Raw genomic sequence first — 20095 nt, forward strand, 5'->3', positions numbered from 1 at the left:
AGGACCACCTCGTAGGAGAGTGGTCTTGACACTTTAACAATTTTTTCTGGCACCCACAACTGCCCTTGCTTGTAGTTCCAAGTCCAAACCCAGTCCCCCAGCTGTAAATGCCTAGGTGCCTTTGGACGTGTTGTGTCAGAGGCTACTCTATCGGGGTGCAGTCTGTCCAGTTTTGTTATTAGTCTCTTGTCCCAGCGCAGCTCTGTGGGGCTCTTGCCTGTAGCCGTACAAGGCGTTATATGCTGGCATAACAAGAAGTCGGCCAGCCTGTGGTGCCAGTCCCCTGTAGTAATGCATTTAAGGGGCTCTTTGGTTGTGCGAACCATCCTTTCTGCTTGCCTGTTCGATGACGGGTGAAAAGCAGCTGACATGGCGTGCCTAATGAGATTGGCCCTGAGAAAGGCCTGGAACTCTGATGTGGTGAACTGGGCTCCGTTGTTGGAGACTACGACATCTGGAAGCCCATGCATTGCAAACAGTGACCACAACACCTGGATGGTCCTTGCAGTAGTCATATTGGGAATTGGAACCACCTCCAACCATTTAGAGTGGCTATCGACCACTATTAAAAACAACTGTCCCTGAAAGGGCCCGGCTTTGTGGTCGGAGTTGGTGTCTTCCACTCATTCGGCGTCCTCATGGTGGATGGTTTCTGTTGATAGTAGGCTTTTGGAGGGCTGCAGTGCCTTCATAGCCCCTCCAGCAGCTTCGTCCACCATGACCTCCTTTAAGGCCTCTCCTTTGCAAAGAGTTTTTGTTGGATCCCTCTGTTCCTGAGTCCACAGACTAAGCGGTCTCTTAGTCACTCCTCTAGGTTGGAGAAATTGCAGAGTTGCAAAGCTTGATGAAGCGCTGCGATGAATTCTGTCACCAACTCACCAGGTTGTTGTCCACGTTGTTTGAAGGCGTGCCTCCAAGCTATCACTGAAAGCTTTGGTTCAAAATGGTCATGCAGCTTCTTCTTTAGGTCTGCATACATGACGGTTTCCAATGGCGCCGGGGTGACCAAGTTCTCTGCAATATCGAAGGTGGCTGGGCCGCACATGCAAAGGAAGGTTGCGGTCTTCAGCTGATCTTCGCTGACTTGATTTGCACGTAGGTAGTTCTCTACGCGCAAAATGTAGGATGACCATCTCTCCGGGTGTGTCACATCAAATTCTTTGAGCTTTCCAACCTTCGCCATGGTGAGAAGTCTTCGCAGCTCATGTCTCGCATTGCCTCGTGCTGCTGGCTTCTTCGTAGGCCCTGGGCCTGATCCTCAGGGTGGGTGGTCTCCAGCGTGGCTTGCTAGGCAGACCAAAGGGGGGGGGGAAACGCTGTTCCTTACCAGGCTCTGTGCTGGTCTCACCCCCCCTAGTGACTTCAGGCTCTCATGATGAAGCAGCACATCCCACCTTCGTCGCCAGTGTTGTTTAGCTGGTTCTTGCAGGCATTGAGCGAGACAGAAGATTCAAAATAGCAACAGGCTTTATGGAAGGTCAAACATAACAGAAGCAACAAGGGAGCTGCTATGCAGCTATTTATACGGTTGGCTGATAGGTGGCGACCAATAGGTTTGAAGCAGAGGTTTCCCGCCGAAAGACCTACTTAGCCGGCTGGAGACAACCAGTCTGGGCCGGCTAGCAACCGTTACAAAAATACACGTGAACTAGCCCGTGTTGAATTAAAGCAATTAGCAAGCAGTGCAACATGAGCAAACACAACATATACAAAAGGCCAATGCATTACAGGATGGAAACTAATCAAAGAGAGAAGCAGCCTAGAATTAAGGAGAAATTTCCTGACAGTGAGAACAATTAATCAGGGGAACAGCTTGCCACCAGAAGTTGAGGGTGCTCCATCACTGGAGGTTTTTAAGAAGAGAGTGGACAGCCACTTGTCTGGAATGGGATAAGGTCTCTTGCTTGTGCAGGGGGGTGGACTAGAAGACCTCCGAGGTCCCTTCCAACTCTGAGATTCTACAATTTTGTAAGGGTCTCTTTCTTGTGCAGGGGGCTGGGCTAGAAGACCTCCAAGGTCCCTTCCTGTATTCGTTCTGTATTCTGTCTTGCCCTGCTTTCCAGGAAGTCACAGACTGAATTTCTCTGCCCCCCCCACCTCCCAGTTTCTTCCCAAGTGTCAAATTGCCTGTTTACCTTCTCCACATTCCTGCCTTGGGAGGGCCGGCTCTGAATGGGATTCCAGCTGGGGTCATGTTTAGCGTTGTTGAAGACAAGAGACAGCAACACAAAACAATAATTCTTACTTTAAGATTCAGAGGTTTATTTGCCTAATGATTTAGAGCATAGCAGGCATAATAACACAACATCACTTATATTAATAACCCATTGCAATGAGGTCCGTATGGCATAGCAAACTCTAAAGGACAGCTATAGGCCAATGGCCCCGAGCTGGACTTAAACTAACATTTTTATACCTTTCTTCCAACGATCATCCACAGGTACTTGCAAAATCAGTTCCTCCTTCTTTCGTGCTGACCAGTTCCTCCTTCTTTCGTGCTGCAATTTTCCACATACACCCGTGTACATCTGAAACCTCTATCCATCCGCTACTTTCAATTCCTCTTTTCCCACAGTTGCAATACTCATGTTCCAAATATGCACAAAACTTCCTACTTTGCTATTTCATATTGCACATAGCTCAGCAGATTACAAATAATACTTCCGCATGGTGAAACAAGATAAGAGTTCAAGGCAAAGCTTTGTTTTAAATCACTTCTGTGGGGCCTACGTCATGTTTGCTCCAGCCTTATCTTGTTATATGAGGAGGGGGCTACATTTTCATTTCCCACAGTCCCCACTTCTTGTCCGTAAGGACAACACACGTGATTAGTGGGTGGCGTGCAAAAAGGCAAATTATATTTCCATTCAAGGGGGAAAACCAGATTCGCTTAGCAACCGTGTGACTAACTTAACAGCTGCAGGGATTCACCTAACAACCATGGGCGAAAAAGGTCGTAAAATGGGGCAAACCCCACTTAACAACTGCTTTCCTTACCAACAGAAATTTGGGGCTCAACTGCAGCCAAAAGTCGAGGACTCCCTGTACTTCAGCGCGGCAACGAAAGCACTGACCAGGGAGGGGACTGGCTGCCCCCGTCTGAGCCACAAAGGTCAAGGGATGGCAGCACGGCTTTTCGGCACATATTTGGGGTCATAAATTGAACAATTCTGCGTCAAGAAGAAGTGGGGGGCTGTTCTGCTCTGGGGGGGTGTCTTCTCCATGGCTGCCACCGCGATGCCTCTCGGGAGGAGGAAAAGAGGGCCCCTTCCTTGGAGCAGGACTTATTTATTATTTTATATCCCACCTTTTTATTATTCATATAAACATCTCAGGGCGTAGGAATATATCCAACACATCGTCCTCCTCCTAGTTTCCTACCACAACAACCCTGCGAGGGAGGTTGGGCTGAATGAGAGTGATTGACCCAAGGTGACCCTGCTGGCTTTTATGACTAAGGCAGGACTAGAACTCACTGTCTCCTCGTGATTGGCCCAAAGTCACCCAGCTGGCTTTTTCATGCCTAAGGCGGGACTAGAACTCACCGTCTCCTGGTGATTGGCCCAAAGTCACCCAGTCACCTTTCATGCCTAAGGCAGGACTAGAACTCACCATCTCCTGGTGATTGGCCCAAAATCACCCAGCTGGCTTTTTCATGCCTAAGGTGGGACTAGAACTCACCATCTCCTGGTTTCTAGCCTGGTGCCTTCACCAGCAGACTAAACCTCCATTGCAAACTTTGCACCCAACCAGGGATTGGTCAGAAGTCCTTCTGGATGGCTGGGAATTCTGCCCAGGCCTATTTTGCAAGGTGGCTGTGTGAATCCCTGAATGGTGAGGTTCACGCTGTGGCAGGAGTCATTAGAAAGAGCCTCCATCTCAGAAATGCAGAGGACCTTCGTGGCTGTGGAGCAGAGGGCTGGGGTCCGGGGTCCAAAGGCTCCTCTGCAAAGGAGGATTTGCTACCTGAGGACCACCAGCTGAGTAAGTTCAGTGCAACCAGAATGTAAAAATATCTCCTGCCATTCCCTCCCTCTGGGTGCTTTGTGGCATTATTGCTGGGAAGAAAATGTCATTTCGTGTCCTTGCTCTGAATTCTAGCAGTTCACATAATGATTGCATCCTTATATACAACACACACAAACACACACGCAATCACACACACACATTATTTTGAACTACATCTAAATAATTAATTATGCAAATAGTTCTGGGGCATGAATAAAGTCTTTCACTAACGCTGTACAGAAATTTAAAATAATTGAATATTTTAAGGGGATGTAATGTTTCATATAAAACGATGGCTGTGCTTGCAAGCCGAGAGTTTTTGTTAAGTAAAGTAAAAATCAATTAATTTAGTATGAATGTTTATTGTCTTCCTTCTTTCTTCCACAAAAGTCTGCCAAGCCCCCCCTCGTGGGGTCCTGCGAGACGGAAGCGGCCATCACCTAACATGAAACAGAGAGGGCCAAAAGCCAGGAATTCTTTAGGGAGGAAGCTAAGGAGGGAGGTTGAACCGCTTTGCGGAATGAAATGGGCTGAATGTAAGTTTAATAAATAAATAAATGGAACAAATTGTTAAGGAAAGAAAGGAAAAATGTGAACTAGACAAAGGAAGCTGGGCCTGTGCACACGGAACAGCCCCTTCCCCAGACCCCAACGAGAGCTACCAGCTTTGTAAATTAACAAACCAGGAATCTGGATAAAAGGGGCCCTGATGCCCACCCACTTTTCTGAGTCGAGTTTACATCCAGACACGAGAGTTTGGCGGCCTAGTTCAGAAGGAGACGGGCAAATTTCCTGACAGTGAGCACAATTAACCAGTGGAACTACCTGCCTCCAAAAGTTGTGGGTGCTCCAACACTGGAAGCTTTTAAAAAGAGGTTGGACAGCCATTGGTCTGAAATGGTCTCTAGGCTAGGGTTTCCTGCCTGAACAGGGGGTTGGACTAGAAGACCTCCAAGGTCCCTTCCAACTTTTTATGATGATGATGATGATGATGATGATGATGATGATGTTGGGTTAGTGTAGATGAGTGTGTGTGAGAGAGAAAGACAGAGAGAGGGAAAAAAGAGAGAAAGAGAAAGAGAGATAAGACCTTCAAGGTCCCTTCCAACTTTATTGTTGTTGTTGTTAATGTTGGGTTAGTGTAGATGAGTGTGTGTGTGAGAGAAAGACAGACAGAGAGAGAAAAAGAGAAAAACAAAGGCAGTGTGTGTGTGTGTGTGTGTGTCTAGGGAATTCTGGGAGTTGAAGTCCAGTTGCCAAGGCTGGACCCCCCCTGGTTTAGAGACAAGAAATCTGGGGCAAGGCTGGGTATTGTGGGGTGGAGCAAAACAGAGGGACAAAAACACCCAAATATATATTTTAGCCGTAACTTTGACCACTCGGCTTAGAGAACAGAAGAGGGGAGAGGACCCTGACTTTGGTGGGACATTGTGGGGGGGGGGCAAGCACCAGGGGCCGAGGGCCTCTCCTTTCAAGGAGGCAGAGAGAGGCGGGCCCCCTCCTGGGTGGGAAAAAGGGCGGATTCGCGTCTCGCAGGAGCAGAAAAATCTACTTGATTATTTATACGCAGCCGCTTTAAAAGGTCCGCTGGCAGAAGGAACCAGAGGCCGGGAAGGCTTTGGCAGCCCATCAAGGCGCCCCCCCCCCCAAGCTGGTGGTCCCCTCGGAGCTAAGGAGGAACGAGCGGACAGGCGGAGGAGCAGCGGCCAGGGCGCGTTCACGCGTGGCTGTGGGTGCGAGTCGCTTTTGGGTTTGTCTCCGAGGTAATTAATGGATGCCAGAATCCCTGTTTGGCCCCTAAGAGACCGGCTAAGAGGGCTCCTCTGCCCCAAAGCCTCCTGCAGCCCCACTGCAGCCCCTTTCTCCCCCCCCCCCAACACACAGACCTCAAGCTCAGTTCAGGAAGGGAGGGAGGAGAGAGGAACAAAGGAAGAGAAAGGAAAGAAGCATGAGGAAGGGTGGAAGGAAGAAAGGGGAAAGATGGAGGGAGGGAGGGAGGAGGAAGAAGGGAATGAAAGATGAGGCATGGAGGGAGGGGTAGGAAGGAGGGAGGGGGAAGGAAGGAAGATAGAGAAGAAACAGGAAGGAACAATGAGAGAGAATGGGAGGAAGGAAGAAAGAAAGAAAAAGAAAGAAAGATGGGAGGGAGGGAGGAAAGAAAGACGAAGGAGACAAGGAAGAAGAAAGGAAGGAAAGAGGAGGGAGGGAGGGAGGAATGGAGGAAGGGGGTCAGAGAAAGTGGGGTGGGGGGTGGGGGAGGCCTGTGCCTCCGGCGGGTGTCCCTGGCGACTTGGGCTGTGCCACCCTGGGCCTTTGTTCTGCCAGAGAAGGCCAGAGAGTTGGCACTGGGCATCCAGCCAACACAGTTGAACTATCACAGAAGAAGCCAGAATTAATAAGAGAAAACAGTTCTGCATTCTCCGGAGCTTGGAACGAATCCGGGGACCCTGCGGGGGGGGGGGCATGAAAGACCTGAGACAGCCAGAAGAAGCCTTTGATGTCATCCTCGCTATGTGCCTTTCCATGCCCCCCCACGCCCCTCCCCCCATTCCTCCCCCTGCCCTTTTAATTCCTTTGCACTCGAGACGTTGACACCAAAAATAGGGCCCCACGAGAGCTTCTTTTTTTCTTGAGCCTTTTTATTTCTTTAACTAAATATTAAAAAAACCAAGGAAAACAAACACACAAGATTATTTTAAAAGGTACGTGTGTGTGTGTGTGTGTGTGTGTGTGTGTTGGACTTCCTTGTTTTTCTTTGAAGACGTTTTGCTTCTCATCCAAGAAGCTTCTTCAGCTCGGACTGCAATGGAAGTCATAATTCATTATATTCATCCACAGCTAATTTATATTTATCACTTCTTCGGAGTGCAGAATACCCGAAGCTTCGGGTTTGTCTTTCCAGGGCTGAAGAGTCTGTCTTTTGGATATGAGCAAGATCCAGAAAATCCATTTTCTTTGCACAGATGTCCCGTGTGATGAACTTCTAAAGAACATAAGCATCTCAAAATATTAAATCTCAAAGCTGAGTTAATGCAGCTAATTGCTATTTACCCAAATTGATTTCACGGCTTCTCCATGCATCCGGCTTCGGTCTGGCCCAGCCCTCGGGTACCCTGGCAATTAGGACGGGTGGCTTACAGGTAGCCAACCACTAGCAGCCACTCATTCAGTGACCACTCGGTGTTCAGCACTGCAAGAAGAGTCTCACAACCTTGTTCAGTCAACAGGGTGCTGATTTATCACCAGGTTATCAAGTCCGGGAAGTTCTCTCTCTCCAGCCTGTGTCCTTTGGGCTGTTCTGCGCGTAGCGTTTATGGGGTGCCCCCTGGCTGCATGTGGCTTTTCAGTTGTTGATTGGGGTGTGGATGGATGGCTATTAAGTTGATGGCTGCTGTTTCCTTGTGCTGCCAAGCCCTCACTTCCTAATTACTTTAGAATAGAATAGAATAGAATAGAATAGAATAGAATAGAATAGAATAGAATAGAATAGAACAGAGTGGAATGGAATGGAACGGAACGGAACGGAAGACCTCCAAGGTCCCTCTCGGCTCTATTCTATTCTATTCTATTCTATTCTATTCTATTCTATTCTATTCTATTCTATTCTATTCTATTCCATTCCATTCCATTCCATTCTATTCTGTAATTCTATTCTTCTCTTCTCTCCTCTGCTCTTCTCTTCTGTAATTTAATTCTGTAATTATTCTATTCTATTCTGTTCTGTTCTATTCTATTCTATTCTATTCTATTCTATTCTATTCTATTCTATTCTATTCTATTCTATTCTATTCTATTCTATTCTATTCTATTCTATTCTATTCTATTCTATTCTATTCTATTCTATTCTATTCCATATATTAATATTTGTATTATGCTAAATGGCCATGTCACTTTTTCCAGTGCTGTTGTAACTTCAAATGGCCATTAAATGAACTGTTGTAAATCGAGGACTACCTAGATTGTATTCATTTATTATAAATTGCACAGATTTACCTTTTAATATTGCAAGCCACCCGGAGTTACTGTGTGGCAAGATGGACAGCTAACAAATTTTGCAGACAAACGAATAATAAATAAATAAAAATAACAACTAAGGACACCCAGTTTCAGGCAGTTCCCTTGACCAGGCTCCAGGCTCCTTCCCAGGGGTGACTGCCCGGTCCAGCCAGCGGTTCCCCAGGTGGGCTTCCCCGGGGGTCTTCCCTCTGACACTCCCCAGGCCTCCTCCGCTTTGTAGCTTGTTGACCCTGCCCAACGTCCACCTCACAGTCTGTTTTGGGAGCATCCCTGCTTCGGACAGGAAGGCGGTGCAGAGTGGTGAGGATGGGCGTAGCACAGAAGCGACGCTTGAGGAGGGTCCGCAAGATTGTCTGGGACACTTTGCATCCTCTCCACGACCTGTTTTCCTTGTTCCCTTCTGGGAGGAGGGGGCTTCGTGGTATCCGGAGCAGAACATCCCGATTCAGCCATAGTTTCATTCCGTACAGCATTAACCTTGTGAACTCGCAAGCTTCCTCCTTCTGTCATATATTCAAGATGGACAGCATTTCATATTTTATTGTCATGAATATGTAGGGGTAATATGCAGGGTGATGTCTCTGTAAAAAGCAGAGACATCACCCTGTCAACAAAAGTGCGTATAGTCAAGGCTATGGTCTTCCCAGTTGCAATGTATGGCAGTGAAAGTTGGACCCTAAGAAAGGCTGAGCGCCAAAGAATTGAGGCCTTTGAACTACGGTGCTGGAGAAGACTCCTGCAAGTCCCTTGGACTGCAAGGCGATCAAACCGGTCAGTCCTAGAGGAGATCAACTCTGCCTGCTCTTTAGAAGGCCAAATCCTGAAGCTAAAACTCAAATACTTTGGCCACCTAATGAGAAGGAAGGACTCACTGGAGAAGAGCCTCATGCTGGGAAAGGTTGAGGGCAAGAGAAGAAGGGGACGATGGAGAGTGAGGTGGCTGGATGGAGTCACTGAAGCAGGAGGCGTGTGTTGTGACTCAGGGCCAGCCTGTGGGCCCGACAGCCGGGTCCGATGTATCGGAGGACTCAGATGTGGGGGAGGAGGGAAACGAACCGGCTGATGATGATTTGGAGACTTTGCAGAGTCCTCAGCCGGGAACCTCTTCTCAGCTGTGTGAGCCCGAGAGTGCGGAGGATGATGACCCACAGCTGGCCCTGTTCAAGGACGCCCGACGCAGGAGGCAGACGAGCAGGGACAAACAAAGGAAGGCTATGGGACTCCTCGGGAGGAGGCACAGGGAGACCACGCCCTGAGCTCTCTATAAAAGAAGTGTTTGGGGAGGGGCTAGTTGCTGAAAGCAACTTTTTCGTTTGAGAAGTCAAGCTCTTGTATTTTTGTAACAGTGTAATTAAAACTTGGCAGAAGCCTTTTGATCTTGGACGCTTTCCAGACTCTTCCTTTGATTAGGGGTGCGAGAAGAGGGCTGGTTCAGAACAGTTTGCTTTCAGCCACCCACCCCTTAATACTACGATGGAGCAGCTTCTTGCCGAGAATGTCCAGCTCAACCAGCAACTCACCTTGCTGGCCACTCAGGTGGCACAACTGCAGGCTCAGGTACATGCTGCCCCCCCACCCAGGAGGAAATGTCAGATAGCTATGCCGGATAAATTCGCTGGTAATCCAGAACTGTTTCCTGCCTTCCTGGGACAATGCCAGCTTTATATCAGCGTGAGAGCAGCTGATTTCCCCACTGACCGAGATAAGGTGGGATTCGTGTTGAGCCTTCTGTCGGGAGATGCAGCTCGTTGGGGCACGCCTCTGTTGGCACAGCCTAGCCCTTTGTTGGATAACTTTGGGGGGTTTTGTGACCATATGCGCCTCATGTACGAGGACCCGATTAAGGCGCAGACGGCCACCCGACGCCTGAAAGCTTTGAGGCAGGGTCAGCGCCCTCTACAGGCCTATATCAGCGATTTCCGGCTGCTTAGCCAGGATTCCGCCTGGAATGAGGCTGCGCTCGTGGATGCCTTTCAGGATGGCTTGTCAGAGGAGATGTTGGATGAGCTGGCCCGCGTGGACATTCCCTCAGACCTGAATGGGCTGATCCATCTTTGTCTGCGGATCGATGCCCGGCTGCAGCAGCGTAAGAGTCGCCGTGCCACCCCACAGACCCCTGCCGCCCCTGTTGTGCGTGAGCCCCCGGTCCAGAGGGAGGAGCCAATGGAGCTGGGTGCCGCCAGGTCCCGTCTATCGGTGACGGAAATGGACAGACGACGATCGGAGGGGTTGTGTTTTTACTGTGGGGACCCTGGACATTTGGCTGCTTCTTGCCCGAAGAAGCGTCAGCGGGCGTCAGTGACCAAGCCTGCCCCGAGAAAGTCCCCTGCTTTGTTATCGGGAAACGGCCCGAGCCCGATCTAGACGGTGTGAAAGATCGGGCGACCCACAACATCCACACCGAGCGACGCCGTTCCGACGGTGCCTGTGAACCTCCACGGCATTTGATTTTGGAGGCACGTCTGATCCTCCCTGGCAAGTCAGAGGGGATTCCAGTCCATGCCTTAATTGACTCTGGGGCTACCACTAACTTTATGGATTCGGCCTTTGTGGCCAAATGGGCTGTTCCCCAGTGTCCAGTGGATCCGCCCATGCTTGTGGAGACCATCGATGGTCGAGTGCTCCTGTCCGGGCCTATCACGGCCGCCACGCAACCCGTGTGTATGGCCATCAGTACCCATGTGGAGGCCATTCAGTTCTACGTCACTTCGGATCTGCACTTCCCCGTGGTCTTGGGACTGGCGTGGCTCCGGGCGCATGATCCACAGATCTATTGGTCTCAGAACTTGGTCACCTTCCCAAGTTTGCAGTGCGTGGACCACACCCGCCATATCTGTGCCGGCCAGGTGGAGGGTTCCTCAGGGGTTTCCTTGCCTCCCGAACTGTCCGACTTTGCTGACGTGTTCAGCGAGTCAGAGGCGGACCAATTACCCCCGCACAGGCCCTACGACTGCTCCATTGACCTAGTCCCTGATGCGCCTCTCCCAGTGGGGCGTTTGTACTCCATGTCGGAGCCCGAGTTGGCTGCATTGCGGGACTTCCTGACGAAGAACTTGGCTCGTGGTTTCATCCGGCCCTCGTCCTCGCCAGTGTCTGCGCCCGTGCTCTTCGTCAAAAAGAAGTCGGGCGAGTTACGGCTTTGCTGTGACTACCGGAAACTCAACGCTATCACGGTGCGTAACCGCTACCCGCTGCCCCTCATCCCCGAGCTCTTGGACCGACTCCGGGAGGCTAAGATCTTCACGAAACTGGACCTGCGTGGAGCTTACAACCTCGTCAGGGTTTGGCCGGGTGATGAGTGGAAGACGGCGTTTGGTACTCGCTATGGACATTTCGAGTACACGGTGATGCCGTTTGGCCTGACCAACGCCCCCGCTGTGTTTCAGCATTTTATGAATGACGTCTTTCGGGATCTGTTGGACCAGTTTGTTGTGATTTACCTGGACGACATCCTGATTTACTCCCCGTCGCGTGAAGCGCATCATCAGCATCTCCGTCAGGTCCTGCAGCGCCTCCGGAATCATCGGCTGTTTGCCAAGTTGGAGAAGTGCCAGTTCTACCAGGTGACCATTGATTTCTTGGGTCACCGCATTTCTCCTGAGGGCATCGCCATGGAACCGAGTAAAGTTGAGTCGTTGCAGAGTTGGCAACCCCCGCGTCGCGTGAAGGATATTCAGCGACTTCTTGGATTTGCCAACTACTATCGGACATTCATCCCTGGCTTTGCTGCCTTGACAGCCCCCCTCACCCGGCTCCTGCAGAAGAAGACTCGGTTCCAGTGGAACGCCCCCGAACAACAGGCGTTCCAAGCTCTGAAGGACGCCTTCATGAAGGAGCCCATCTTGAAGCATCCTGACCCGCAACGGCCGTTTGTCGTGGAGGCGGACGCCTCCGACATTGCCATTGGGGCCGTGTTACTTCAGGCAGCGACGCCCAACGGTACCCTTTTCCCTTGCGCGTATCACTCACGGAAATTGAATCCCTCGGAGCGCAACTATACCATCTGGGAGAAGGAGCTGCTGGCCATCAAGGCGGCGTTCGAGGCTTGGAGGCATCATTTGGAGGGGGCGCGGCATCAAATCGAGGTCCGGACGGACCACAAGAATCTGGAAAGCCTGCAGACCGCTCGGAATTTGAACCAACGCCAGATCCGGTGGTCCCTCTTCTTTGCGAGGTTTGACTTCCGGGTGCGGTACATACCAAGCGGGCACAACCAGAGAGCGGATGCTCTGTCCAGGAAGCCCGAGTACACCCGAGTGGAAGACAAGCTTCCGCCCAGGACCGTGATCCCCGTCGAGTCTTTTGCTGCGGTGCGGGAGCCGGTGGATATACGGGCTCGGATCCGGGAGGCGCAGCAGCAGGAGGCGTGGGTGGCTCAGCGGAAGGAAGAGGTGGGGCCAGATTCGCCTTGGTCGGTCACGGATGGACTCCTGTATTATCGTGACCGGCTCTATGTTCCAGGAGGGCCACTCAGGGGACTCGTCCTCAGCCAATGTCATGATAACCCGGCTGCGGGGCATTTTGGCCTGTTCAAGACTCTGAACCTGGTCTCCCGTACATTCTGGTGGCCCCGAGTCCGACACGATGTCCAGTCTTATGTCACCTCCTGCGTCCCATGCAGGCAGGCCAAGTCAGCGACAGGGGCCCCGCCTGGTTTACTGCAGCCTTTGCCAACGCCCAAGAGACCCTGGGGGGCTGTGTCCATGGACTTTCTGACGGATCTACCCCCATCCTCCGGCTTCACGACAGTGTTTGTGGTGGTGGACATGTTGACCAAGATGGCGCACTTCATCCCCTGTCGCGGCTTACCGTCAGCTCGCGCCACTAGTCGCATGTTCATCCAACAGGTGTTCCGGCTGCACGGCCTTCCCGATAGAGTCGTCTCCGATAGGGGGGCCCAGTTTACAGCCCGCTTCTGGCAGGAGTTGATGCGGGCGTTGGACATTAAGGTTTGCCTCTCGTCCGCGCATCATCCTCAGACCGACGGGGGTACCGAGAAGGTCATCGGCATTTTGGAGCAGTATCTGCGCTGCTACGTTAACCTGCAGCAGGACAATTGGGTGGACTATTTGGCCATAGCCGAGTTTGCCTTTAACAACTCGCAGCACACCTCCACGCAGATGACACCGTTCTTGGCCAATGTGGGTTATCACCCTCGGTTTTTCCCCCTTTCTCCCGTGGACTCACCGGAGCCGGCAGCGAACGAATTCATGGCGGAGTTACAGGCGATCCATCGGTTGGTGCGACGGCAGCTGGAGAAGGCCAAGGCCGACTACAAGAGGTTCGCCGATCGGTCGAGAAGGGATACGCCTCCATTATCGGTGGGGGATCGGGTCTGGCTGTCCACCAGGAACCTACCATCCACTCGGCCGGCGAGGAAGCTGGACCACCGTTACCTTGGACCGTTCCCAGTCGAGGCCGTCATCAACCCGGTCGCCTATCGTTTAACTCTGCCACGTTCCCTGCGCGTGCACCCCGTCTTCCATCGGTCCTTGTTGGTCCCCGAACAACCGGCTTGTCCACTTCGCCAAGCGGAACCTCCCCCATCAGGACCTCGTGATGGCGACAGCACCCCCGAGTACGAGGTCGCCAGCATCAGGGATTCCCGCTGGCTGAAAGGTCGCTTCCAGTACCTGATCGAGTGGAAAGGGTACGGGCCGGAGGACTTCACATGGGAAGACGCGACCGCCGTTCATGCCCCTGCGTTGGTGACTGCTTTTCACGAACAGTTCCCATCCCGACCGCATCCGGATCGGCAGACCCGGGGGAAGGGCCCTGCGGTGCGGGATAGTGTTGTGACTCAGGGCCAGCCTGTGGGCCCGACAGCCGGGTCCGATGTATCGGAGGACTCAGATGTGGGGGAGGAGGGAAACGAACCGGCTGATGATGATTTGGAGACTTTGCAGAGTCCTCAGCCGGGAACCTCTTCTCAGCTGTGTGAGCCCGAGAGTGCGGAGGATGATGACCCACAGCTGGCCCTGTTCAAGGACGCCCGACGCAGGAGGCAGACGAGCAGGGACAAACAAAGGAAGGCTATGGGACTCCTCGGGAGGAGGCACAGGGAGACCACGCCCTGAGCTCTCTATAAAAGAAGTGTTTGGGGAGGGGCTAGTTGCTGAAAGCAACTTTTTCGTTTGAGAAGTCAAGCTCTTGTATTTTTGTAACAGTGTAATTAAAACTTGGCAGAAGCCTTTTGATCTTGGACGCTTTCCAGACTCTTCCTTTGATTAGGGGTGCGAGAAGAGGGCTGGTTCAGAACAGCGTGAGCTTAAATGGACTTCAGAAGATGGTAGTGGACAGGAAGGCCTGGAGGAACATTGTCCATAGGGTCACGATGGGTCGGACACGACTTCGCAACTAACAACAACATATGTAGGGGTGTGGGTCTATACTTAGGTTGTCTATAGTAAGGTTATATGTGCGTCATGTGTTCCACTTTGAAAGCGGGCAACTAAATTTCATTTTTGATGTGTGCCGTTGTGCCCACAGTTAAAAAAAATGACAATAAAGGTTACCTTATCTTATCTTATCTAGTTATGACCGGTGAGTCATCCCATTTTGAAGGCCGCTGTTCACCTGGAGAGCAGGTGATGGACCACAGTGCTGATGGGCCCAAGGGGGGCTATCCCCCTTCCCTGTTCAAGGTGAGCACTGTGCACTCTGCAACCCTCCCCCCATAAGGACTGACCCAGCGGCGGCCACACACCTGGGGTTGTCCCAGGGCTGGCGCGCAGGGGAGCTTCTGCCACGCACCCCCCTCTTGCCCCATTGTCGGAGAAAACGAGGAACAAAGGGCCAGAGGGGGTCGGTGGGGCGTGGGGCTCCCCGGCTCAAAAAAGGGGCGTCCGCACCGAACCCCACATTCACACGGCGCACCTGGAGAGCGAGGTAGCCCCCTCCTCCGCCGGCCCAGAGCCCGAGCTGGCCAGGTGGGCCCCCAAAGGGATCCCGGGCCAGGCGAGACCTCCGCCGCCGCCGCCCCCCTCGCCGGGTCGGTCCTCTCGGGCGGGAGCGGCTCCCGGGAATGCCTCGCCCCGCGCGGCCCCGCTCGAGCAGTGCCCCCCCTCCCGCAGCCGCCGGCCGCGCGCTTCCTCCCAGGGGCCCCGCCCGGCCCGCCGCGGGACCCGCGCGCCGCCCCGGCCGCTCCCTGGCGGGCATCCAGGCTGAGCCGGCTCGCTCCCTCCGCCCCGCCCGGCCCGGCGGCGCCGCCCTCGCCGGCGGAGGCAGCGAGCGGGCGGGCGGGCGGAAGGGCGGGCAGGGGGAGGCGGGCGGGGGCGGCTGGGCTTCGCGCGAAGATGGCCGCTCCGCCTCTCGCCTCCAAGGCCGGCTGCTCGGGCGCCAACGCCGGCGGCGGCGGGGCCGGGGGGTCGCTGGGGCCGGCGCGGGCGGCCGCCGCCTTCCCGGAGCTGGACTTCCGCTCGGGCGCCCGCCTGGAGGAGCTGAACCGGCTGATCCAGGACTTCGCCCGGCAGGACCAGCGCGAGTACGACGACCAGCGCGCCCTGGAGATCCACACCGCCAAGGACTTCATCTTCTCCATGCTGGGTGAGCCCTCCTCGGCTGCCGGCGGGGGCTTCCCGGGACGGAGGCCGGCCTCGCCGCCGCCACCGCCGCCCCAGAGAGGCTCCGGCCGGCCTGTTGCGCACCGCCGAGCTCCAGCCCTCCCCGCCGGCCGAGCTGCAGCCTGCGGGGCCGGGCTCGCCGGGGCTGGCGGCGGGGGGGAGCGCGAGGACCCTTCTCGCCTGGCGGGGCCCGGCACCGGCCCCCCCGTCCCTGCCTGCACCCGCCCCGCCCCGGGCTGCGGTCGGGGGGGCCGCCTCCGCCCCGCCCGGCTGGCCCGATGCGCCGCAGACAAAGGCAGCGCCGCGGCGGGAGGGGAGGGGAGGGGGAGGACATTCCTGCACTTCAAACAGGTCCCCTGCTGACCTGGGGGGGGAAAGGGGGATGGAGACCCCCGGTTGCACGCGGTGGGGGAAGCTCCGACCCCCCCCCCGCGCTGTCACTGCCTGGCGGCTTCCTGGGCGGGCGGGCGCGGCGCGGCGGTCCGGGCGGAGACTCGCGGGGAGCCAGCCGCAGGTTGAGTCGCACCGCCGGGTTCCTCGCCGTCTCCAACCCCCCCCCCCCACCTCGCAGCCCACGGGGAACCCTTCCAAGCCTCTGTGCCCCGCCCCGCCCCTGCGTGGATTCTGCCAAAGCTGATTTTGTAGATGTGTGCAACTGGCTGCGTTGGGGTGGGAATCGAACCGGCAATTTAATGGGGGCAGCGAAGAAGCTGTGGGGATCCGCCCGCAGGGTGCAGAGTGGAGCGGTTGCCTTCCAGTTTTGGAAAACCAGAAATGGGGGTTCTGTAGTTGGCTGCCCTGGCTCCTGTTTTCCAAAATGGGGGCGGGGTGGTGGTCTTTAATCTGCGGCGGGCCAAGGAGGTGGGTGGGCTTTATCCACTGATTAACTGTAGCTGACCATTCAGAAAAACTCCAAGATGGAACAGGAAGAAAGTCTGGCAGACTTTGCAGGGCGACAACCTGTGGTTGTGATCTTCGCCTGCTTGGCTGGATGCCCCAGGTGACTTTTCAGGACCCTCTTTGTGCGAGGGGATCCTGAGTGGGTGGGCCCGGGATGCGTCACTCTGGGCAAGGTGGCGGAGGGCTCGCCCTGATTCTGTCCATCTTTTGTTGTTGGATCAGAGATGCCGGCTGTGTGGGAGTCAGATTGGGTCGTTTGTGGTTCAGCTTTTATTGAGAAGGTTGTGTGAACTGGACTACCCGGGTCAGTCATCCTTGAATCTGTTTCATCTGGGCGTCCCAGGTCCTGTGAACCTTGTGTTTCTGAATCCTGTCCTTGGTGCTCTCTGAGCACTGATGATGTTGCCTCGTTGGATCCTGAAATATTTGCCGGAAAACAACCAACCTCAGAGGACCCCACAGTCGCCGTCCTCCTCCTCCTCCTCCCTCCTCAATTTCAGAAAGAAAGAAGAAAGAAAGAAAGAAAGAAAGAAAGAAAGAAAGAAAGAAAGAAAGAAAGAAAGAAAGAGACAAAGAAAGAAATAAAGAGGGAAAGAGAAAGAAGGAAGAAAGGGAACGAGAGAGAGAAAGAAAGAAAGAAGGAAAGAAGAAAGAGGGAGGGAAAGAAAGAAAGAGAAAGAAAGAAAGAAGGAAAGAAGAAAGAGGGAGGGAAAGAAAGAAAGAGAAGAGAAAGAGAAAAAAAGAAAGAGAGAAAGAGAGAAAGAAAGAAAGAAAGAAAGAAAGAAAGAAAGAAAGGGGGAGGGAGGGAGGGATCTGGAAGTGTCTGGGGCATATTTTCCAACCAACCAATTACAGATGGTCCTCAAGATACGAGCACAATTGAGTCCAAAATTTCTCTTGTTAAACGAGACAGTTGTTAGGACAGTTGCGCCCCACTTTATGTCCTTGTTTTGCAATTAAGTAAATCACAGCAGTCGGTAAGTGAATCTGGCTTCCCCATGGGCTTTGCTTGTCAGAAGGTCACCAAAGGGGGATCACATGACCTCGGGACTATGTGACCGTCATAAGTATGAGTCCGTTGCCAAGTGTTTGATTATTACGTGACCATGGGGGATGCTGCGACGGTCGTAAGTGTGAGAAACATTCCTAAGTCTGTTTTTCCCCCCAGTCCCATTGTAACTTTGAAGGGTCACTAAATGAAATGTGGTAAATCGAGGATTTTTGATACGTTCAGAAATATCCACTTTTTAACGGTTGGAAAAGCTGCTTAGGACATTTTACCACCACCCCACTTCGGATCCTCACAGGTCCCCCTTTTTCTGAGTTTTTACACCATTCCCGCCTATTTCAGGAAAAGCTGCCTTTTCGGGGCAAACGGGAGAAAACCTATATTTTTGAATAAATCCATCTTGGAATCCAAAGCTGCTTTCCTGGAGTTGGGAGCTAGCCAGAGGTCGGGACTGTCGCCAGGAAGCTACATTTACTATGGAATTTTTTGGAGGGGGGGGGGCTTGAGGGGTTTCCTCCCCCCCCTGAGGAAAAGTTGGAAAGCGCTTTGCCCAATCTGGGGGTCCTTAGAGAAGAAATTTCAGCCGTTTTTCTGAAAGGGCCCGAAGCTTCCTCAAATGCTAGAGAGGCTTCATCCGAAAGCCCCACCCCAGAACAACCCCTCCAGGTCATAACCGATACATAAAAATATTCCCAGGTGCCTACGGGGTGGGGGTGGGGGGGTGGGGGTGGGTGGGTGGGCTTTCCTCCCCGTGCACGAACTTCCCCAGCAAGGCCAGATGTTCCCCTGTCAGGAATGGCTCCGTGAATAGGGGCACAAGGGGTGGGCTGGATGCCCTCTAGGTGCCTTTCAGCTTGTCTCACCAGCAGGTCTGGGGTGCCAAGTGGTTTTTGGTCAGATCCTAAAAGGGGTGGGGGCATCCCAGGAAAGATGCCTTAACGTATCCGCCGGATTGGACGCCTCTGGATTTGTTTGGAAAGACGGGGTCCTGGCGCCTCATTCTGTCTCCCCAGAGGTATAATACAGTGCGGCTGGGGAGTGGGCGTGTCCTTGTCTATTCACTTTATTTTAATTTCTATACTGCCTTTACTATTTTTACCAATACCTGAAGGCTCTGAATATACCCAACACACCTTGCTCCTCCTATTTTTCCCACAACCACCACCCTTTGGGACGAGATGGGCTGAGAGAGCGAGGGACTGGCTAAAGTCACCCAGCTGGCTTGCATGCCTAAGGTGGGACTAGAACTCACCGTCTCCTAGTAATTGGCTGAAAGTCACCCGGCTGTCTTTGGTGCCTAAGGCGGGACTAGAACACACCATCTCCTAGTAATTGGCTGAAAGTCACCCGGCTGTCTTTGGTGCCTAAGGTGGAACTAGAACTCACCGTCTCCTAGTAATAGGCTGAAAGTCACCCGGCTGTCTTTGGTGCCTAAGGTGGGACTAGAACTCGCCATCTGGTGATTGGCCCAAAGTCACCTAGTGGGCTTTTATGCTTAAGGTAGGACTGTAATTCACTGTCACCTTGTGATTGGCTTAGTCACCCAGCTGGTTTTCACGGCTAAGATGGAACTAGAACTCACTGGCTCCTGGTAATTAGCTCGAAGTCACCCAGCTGGCTTTCATGGCTAAGGCTGGACTAGAACTCACCCTTTCCTGCTTTCTAGTCAGGTGCCTTAGTCCAGGGCTTTTCAACCTTTTCACCCATTCTACCACTTTTAGGATATGGCAACATCCAAGGACCATCAGTCGCCTAGCAAGGGGTCAAAAACATGATGACCGAAAAAAAAAGGAAAAAAGTGATGAAGTACAGGTAGTCCTCGACTTACAAGAGTTCGCTTAGTGACTATTTGAAGTTACAATGGCCCTGAAAAAAGCGCCCCCCAAGCCACAGCTGAGCAAGACGCCTGCCTGCCCGCCCGGCAGCGCTCTTCCTCCTGTCCGAGGTTTTCATGGTTGTGAGCATTTCTGTTGAGGATTGGCAGCGGGGGGGGAGGGGTGAGGAGTGATTGGTTTTTATTCCCCCCCCCCCCGTCTGCTGGGTGGTTGCAGCAGGTTTTGGTCACTTCACATGACCCTGGGACACTGTGATCGTCAAAATATGAATCAGTTGCCAAGCATCTGGATGTAAATCACAAGACCCTGGAGATGCTGCAACATTCCAACTGATCGGCGCTTCTTCTGGGCTCAGAAGTGCCAGGATTAGCGCTGAGCTCCAGCTGGATCCTGGCACTGATTCTGGCGCTTCCGCTGAGCCCCGACAGCCCTGCAGCTCCAGCCGTCTCTCGCTCAGGCTTGTGCGGTGCTTCCACTGGTTCAGCTCATTCCACTCCCCTGCTAACACTTTCCTAGGATGGTCGCGTACCACCTGCCAGGTGCCAAGGTACCACAGGTGGTACCCGCACCACTGGTTGAAAAGCCTTGCCTTAGTCACCAGGCCAAACTGGCTGTTGACGGAGTCTTTCTTTTGGTTGCGGTGATTCAGCAAATTCGCAGGGTTGATCTGTGTGTATGATTTGTGCTACTAGAGCAGCTCCTTCTTGGACTCCAGCTGCACAACATCTGCGTAGCCCAGGTGTGTCCGCGTTCTATCCCTCGGT

At 53.3% G+C, this 20095-nt stretch overlaps 1 protein-coding gene and 1 long non-coding RNA gene across 2 annotated transcripts in view; one reads left to right on the plus strand and one right to left on the minus strand.

Annotated features, from left to right (window-relative positions):
* Positions 1–20095, minus strand: part of LOC310641212 — a 300726-nt gene that overhangs the window by 118398 nt on the left and 162233 nt on the right. The window lies entirely within an intron of this gene.
* Positions 15310–20095, plus strand: part of MB21D2 (Mab-21 domain containing 2) — a 25543-nt gene continuing 20757 nt past the window's right edge. Inside the window, exon 1 of the mRNA XM_083363473.1 lies at positions 15310–15570. Coding sequence (XP_083219599.1) covers positions 15321–15570 — 250 coding nt within the window. The 5' untranslated portion in view covers positions 15310–15320. The remainder of the gene's footprint in view (positions 15571–20095) is intronic.

This window comes from Vipera ursinii (assembly GCF_947247035.1).
Source record: "Vipera ursinii genome assembly, chromosome: 5".
Lineage (NCBI taxonomy): Eukaryota > Metazoa > Chordata > Lepidosauria > Squamata > Viperidae > Vipera > Vipera ursinii.